Source organism: Hippoglossus hippoglossus, chromosome 24, assembly GCF_009819705.1.
Source record: "Hippoglossus hippoglossus isolate fHipHip1 chromosome 24, fHipHip1.pri, whole genome shotgun sequence".
Classification (NCBI taxonomy): Eukaryota; Metazoa; Chordata; class Actinopteri; order Pleuronectiformes; family Pleuronectidae; genus Hippoglossus; species Hippoglossus hippoglossus.
In genome coordinates this window covers 13181545-13187855 of record NC_047174.1, presented here as the reverse complement: position 1 = coordinate 13187855, position 6311 = coordinate 13181545, and the positions used below count along the sequence as shown (strand labels likewise).

The 6311-nt window shown below is 43.3% G+C and overlaps 1 protein-coding gene across 1 annotated transcript; it reads left to right on the top strand.

Moving 5' to 3' along the window:
- The first annotated feature begins 292 nt into the window (after positions 1 to 292).
- Positions 293 to 5825, top strand: LOC117758549 (homeobox protein OTX2-like). The gene is made up of 4 exons (XM_034580324.1): positions 293 to 419; positions 3161 to 3352; positions 3651 to 3802; positions 4388 to 5825. Exons 2-4 carry the CDS (start codon positions 3256 to 3258, stop codon positions 5006 to 5008), a joined length of 870 nt encoding a protein of 289 aa, XP_034436215.1. The 5' UTR covers positions 293 to 419; positions 3161 to 3255; the 3' UTR covers positions 5009 to 5825.
- Positions 5826 to 6311: the final 486 nt, after the last annotated feature.

Sequence of the window (6311 nt, the reverse complement as noted above, 5' to 3'; positions counted from 1 at the left end):
AAATAATATCAAATGAATGCATTCATTATAACTGCTGTGAATAATATCTTACATATTTACTTTATGGTTAAATGATACAAAGTGTGCTATAATCCATAATCAATGATGCTGTGGTGCCGATGCTGCACCACCAGGCCTCTCTCCTCCAGCTGCTGCATCCTCTCACACATCTGCACATCATCACATTTTCTCTCCTTTACACTGGATGCTATAAATCTTCTCCCTCCCTCCCTCCTTCCTTCCTTCCCTCCCTCAATTCCACTCTCTCTCTCCACATAAATACCCAGCATCTCTTAGTATTATCCACAGCCAACAAGCTCCCACCCGGAGGAGAATATAATCACAGCAGCTTCATAAAAACCACTCTGCTACACCAGAGAGAGGCGTTGGGGAAATAAAGGCCTTTTCAAACAACTGAAGTACGTGACTGTTTCTCTTTCGCGGTTCACATTTTGTAAAGTGTATTTTTGGGAAACAGTTTGTCATCTAATTGCTGGTGAGGGGCAGCAGACAGACAGACAGCAGCCTACAGGAGATAATTGGGGAGGGTGTTTAAAAAGCCAACTTTTTCTGCCTCTGTGCCTCTGGGGCCGGTGTCCTCTGGGCTGGGGGGGGGGGGGGGGGGGGGGGGGCAGTCAAGCGAGTAATGGCAGGACAGTGGATAACTTCACATAATAGGTGGTCTATAGCCTGTATATACATTGTCTCTGGATGCACTCAGCATGTTAGAGGTGGGGGGGGATGAAGTCAAGTTAAAGTCTGACTGAACTGAATCGTTCAGTGTCAATAAGTCAAATATTATAATTGTATATTAGTGGAACAGAATAAGCTTTTGAAATCACCTTATTATTCTTCCATATATATATTTTTTGTTTTATATTTTTTTATTCCATTTTGCCTGTGCTGTGATTTGCAAAATTGTTTTCTACATTTGAAAAATATGTATAATCAAAAATGATGATAAAATAAATAATTATGTAATGATATAAAACGTTCACAATAATAATTAATAATAAATAATAATAATAATAATAATAATAGGCGCATCCTTAGTGTGTCAGTTTGGGAAAGTGAGCTGCAGTGCTGGTTATGCTGTGTTGGTATTTTTATTTTTATAGTGGGTGTGGGGGTCCCGGTTGTCTGGCAGTCAGGCTGGTCTCATATATACAATGCCAGTCTTTGTTTTATTTTCCTGACGCCGAAAATTACGGAGGCCTGAATGACGGATTCGAGGCTGGCTTCCTGTAATCAGGCCAGCGCGTGCCCGTCCGGATTATCTCGTTAATTTCTTTACAGGGGAAAAAAGGAGAAAAAAAAAAAATCTCATGTAGCCAATAATAATAACTTACCGAGGAGGCAGCAGGGTATTTATTATGAACGGATGTGGAGCAAGCGGTGGCCCGGGGAGGAGAAGAGTGACAGATTGAGCGGAGCAGTGTCCGTATGGCTCCACATAATAATCATCCATCATTAAAGAAGGACGCACCCCCGGGTCCCCTGGGAACTTATTCTACAGGTAGGCGTCACTAAACGTGGCAGAGGCCACAGACACAAACATGGAGACTAATTAGCTGTTGATAAAAAAAAATATATTTAAATATGATCTGAAAGATTTTAGGGGCCTGTAAACAATTTTCTCTTGTGCATAATATTAAATAGTTATTTCTCTTTGTCATGCATGTGTGTGCCTAACTTTTAAAAAATTTAATTAAATTAACTTAAAATCACAATATGATTCTAGTACTAGTCATATTCTGCGTGTGATTTACCAATACCTTTATAATATAAACGTGATGAAATTTTACATTATATAAACAATCACACGTTTGTCTCATACATGAATCCCCATAATTTAGAATAATAATAACTTTATTTATATAGCACTTTTTTTTTTAAATCTAAGAAACGAAGTGCTTTTTAACAAAGGCCTAGTTAATCTATAGGTTAAGTTTACTGATGAGATCCTCATGTGATATTTCAATAGGAATTAAATATAGCTATGTTTTTAGCTAAGTAATTGTTTTTTGTTTCCTCTGGTGTTGTTGTCTCCGTAAAAGTTTGAATTGTTGCTCTGTTATTTGAAATAAGACATGAATTCCGCTAATTTATATAAAACAGTCGCTTTACCAATAAAAATTGAATCTAATTTGTATTTTTGGTAAAATATCAGAGTGAAACGTAACGTTTCTTTTCCCCTGTAAAACTTTATTTAATCGTTGTTGTTGTATTTCCAAGAGCTGGAGACAAATGTAGTGGGCCATCTCCCTGTTTGTTTAGATTAAGATTAAGTGCTCCTCTCTAATCAACACTTTTCGATAGTCTCACCTTCCAAATCTAATTATCGGGAGCAATTCATTAGTGAAGGACGGGGAATCGCCCTGAGGAGTGTCATAATACGTCAGTGCTATCGCCTTGACTTTTTTTGGGGAGGGGGGGAGAGAACATCTCCATGTTTCTAATTATTTGCTAAAGTTGTCCTTCTTATTTAATGTGGTTACATTTGAATGTACATGGGTTTTAGTGGAAACCAACAATGGGGCCTGCAGATATAGAAATGAAGATGCTCGGCTGTGTTTGAATGAGCGCTCAGTTTGCAGTATTGGCTCCTTTGTTTGCTCCCTGCAGTCTTTGTTATCAGCATTACTTATCCGTCAACAGTGGGCTTTGTTCTGCAAATGGCCCCCCAATCAGCTGTCTATTAGCTTCGCCTAACCTGTGGGTATATGTTAATTGAGGCCCGGTTGGGGCCCCAGCGAGTGTGCGCATTTTTTAACGACAATGTTTGTTTTGGTGGCAGCAGCAACTAGAGGAGAGAGAGGGGTGTGTTTGAGGAGGGGGGTAACAGGGATGGGCGGGGTTATAGTAGCAGTAGTGTGTGTTTGGAGGGGTGGGGGGGGAGTGGGGGGGTGATGGCGTAAACGCTTGTCAGCCAGACAGCATCGTGAGTCCAACAGGGGACAGCTGGGGGTCTCCACTCGGCTTTAAGAGCCCGCAGAGCCCGAGGACGCCCACTTCTTTGCGACCCAGCGCTGTGCGTAAAGGCTGTGCGTAAAAACGCGGCGGACACGAGAGAGAAATCCCAACATCCTTCGAGCAAGAGGACGATTTCACACGTTTTTTTAAAAAAACAACCTCATCTTGTTTTGTGTCCCGACTTCAGGTCGTGAAACATCAAAACCGGAGACTCGCGAGGATTAAAACACGTTTTTCATTAATTTCTTCCCACCGGAGCCTCCTCACAGAACGGACGCCAGCATGATGTCCTATCTGAAGCAGCCGCCGTACACGGTGAACGGACTGAGCTTATCTACCTCAGGAGTGGACCTGCTGCATCCATCTGTGGGATACCACGGTAAGAGACTGAAGGAAATGTATTCTGCATCATGTATGTTGGTTATTAAATTGATGATCGAATCATTATTTTAAATTAATCATAAATGGATATGCTACTTCCATTGGTTACTTATTATAAAATACCTCGTTAGAACTTTTGAAGTCTTAATTATTCGAATTGGGTCAGATATTTGAGAAAATCTCTGACAATTGTTTTCCATCGATTACAATAGTCTGTCCACTCGAAATTCGCTGCGCTTAATTCGTTTCCCGTATTTCTAAAATAACAGATTTCATCCTTTTCGTTTTCTTCCCAGGCGCCCCTCGCAAACAGAGGCGGGAGAGGACGACCTTCACCCGGGCCCAGCTCGACGTGCTGGAGAACCTGTTCGGCAAGACCCGGTACCCTGACATCTTCATGAGGGAGGAGGTGGCCTTAAAGATCAACCTGCCCGAGTCCAGAGTGCAGGTGAGAATCAAATCAAAAACACACACACACACACACACACACACACACACACACACACACACACACACACACACACACACACACACACACACACACACACACACACAGCAGCCCACTACTGCAGAGTGTCCTCTTCAAGACTTTTGTTCATTTAATGTAATTGATTGATCAACTGTTATTTGATTAGCTCCCTTTGTGAGTGACCCACTTTTGAATTGTCATCAATCAATATAACGGTTAGAGCCCATATTCACAAATGCCAATTTCCCTCAGGTTATATAATTTACAGAATGATAAACCATGTAGCAATTGAATTGAATCTGCAAGACTATCGGCAATTTACTTTTAAAACTATAAATACAAATTCTAATTTGTAAAAACTAAAAATAAACACAGTTGTCTCAGATGTAGGCCTACAATTAAATATTTGATTTGAGTTTCTGATCGCTTTAAAATTTTGATTATTTATTTACAGTGACATTACAGGGTCAGTGGAGTATACCTTAAATTCTGGAAACAGTACAAAAATAAATATGTTTTTCTAAAACAGGATTTAACTAATTCTAGCGCTCTTTTTCTTTTTAGGTGTGGTTCAAGAACCGACGGGCCAAGCATCGCCAGCAGGCCCAGCAGACCCAGAGTGGAGTGCAGAATAAAGCAGTGAGCAGGCCGGTGAAGAAGAAGTGCTCCCCGCTCCGAGAGCCCAGCTCCGAGAGCGGAGCCAGCGGCCAGTTTACGCCGCCCTCCAGCACCTCGCTCCCGGCTGTGAGCAGCAGCGCGGCGCCGGTGTCTATCTGGAGCCCGGCCTCCATCTCCCCGCTCTCCGACCCGCTCTCCACCTCCTCCTCCTCCTGCATGCAGCGCTCCTACCCCATGGCCTACACGCAGGCGTCGGGCTACAACCAGGGCTACACGGGCTCCTCGTCCTACTTCACCGGCATGGAGTGCGGCTCCTACCTGTCGCCTATGCACCACCAGCTCTCGGGCGCCGCTATGAGCCCCATGGGCAGCAACGGCGCCTCCAGCCACCTGAGCCCGGCCTCCTCCCTCTCCTCGTCGGCGTACGGAGCGGCGGGCCTCGGCTTCAGCGGCCCCGCGGACTGCCTGGACTATAAGGACCAGACAGCTTCATCGTGGAAGCTCAATTTCAACACGGACTGTTTGGATTACAAAGACCAGGCAGCGTGGAAGTTTCAAGTGTTGTGAGAGGACAAAAGTAAAGGGACATTTTTTCCATAAACTGCAGACTTCACATGTAACAAAGCCCCAAGTTTGGGAAGCAGCAAAGGCCCTAACTTCTACCTCGAGCAGGGCTGCCAGTCTCACTTGTTGGGTTTAACTTATTGAACATTCAGACTGACTTCTCCCCAACTTTGATCAAGGACACGGAACAAATTTGTTGACCAAAAGGGGAAAAAAAGATCAAGAGAGCAAAAAAAAAAAAAAAAAAGATCCAAGCCTAAGTTGGCTGAGTTTGAGGAATAGGTCAGGTTTTCTTCTAAGCTCCTTAAAGACTCCCCTCTCTTGTCTTTTTATTTCGTTGGCACGCTGAAGGGCCCCTTTGATCAAAGCGATGTGCATGAGTGTGTGTGTGTTGTAGAGAGAGAGAGAGAGAGAGAGTGTGTGTGTGTTGTGTAGAGAGAGTGTGAGGGCAGCTCTGACATGAACCTGGATGCACTATTTAATTTATGAGAAATATGTTTAAGACTAGTTATAAGAGACAATCAGTGCGTGTGCTCATACATGTCCATTATGTGTTTATGAATTATTAACTTCCCCCTTGTGTTAGTTTTTTTTATTAAATAAATTGTGATTCCTTGTACCTGTATGCAATTTTGCTTTGTGCGTAAAAACATGCGCCACGAACCCAGCTGTGAATTAGATCATTTTATTCCCATGTCTCCTGCAGTGTTCGCCCTTTCAAAGATGATAAATTATGATGAGGACACATTTTGTCAATAAGGCCGCAGCAGTGAGGAGGCCACAAACACACTAAACCACAATAAAGACCACTTGAACCTGATCCAACTCGTGCGTAAAATCAATCCACATCCTCTGTGTTTATTCCTGTTTCTGTTTCACACACAAAAAAAATATGTCAACAACGCCATTAAAGAAGGAAGAGTTACCCTCATGTTAGATTTCATAGCAGCACAAACATCTTTGACCCACATTAAACGTGCCATTTGTGCTTTGCAGTAAAAAAAAAAAGGTCGATTACTTGACTTGCACCACCGCCACTTCACTGCCACGTCACAGGTCCGCGGATTCCTTGCCACGACTGGGGGGGAATGTGAACGTCGGAAGGGGGAGAGCTATGCTAATCCCGTCTCATAAAGAGGATAATCCAACATTTTTTATTGACGGGCTGCACCGCTCGGGCCAATTCACACACGGAGAAAATGGGAAAAAATGAGCTCTGGCTGTTCAGAGTCCAGCGGCAAACAGGAGCCGAAAGACACGTTACACACACAAAAAGAATCAGCTCAGCACAGAGGCCAGGCGTTAA

Excerpts from the sequence above, each read along its gene's own strand:
- LOC117758549 (XM_034580324.1), top strand. The coding sequence starts at position 3,256 with ATGATGTCCTATCTGAAGCAGCCGCCGTACACGGTGAACGGACTGAGC. Across the intron at positions 3,353-3,650 it reads TCCATCTGTGGGATACCACG|GCGCCCCTCGCAAACAGAGG; the intron begins GTAAGAGACTGA and ends TTTTCTTCCCAG. Across the intron at positions 3,803-4,387 it reads TGCCCGAGTCCAGAGTGCAG|GTGTGGTTCAAGAACCGACG; the intron begins GTGAGAATCAAA and ends TTTTCTTTTTAG.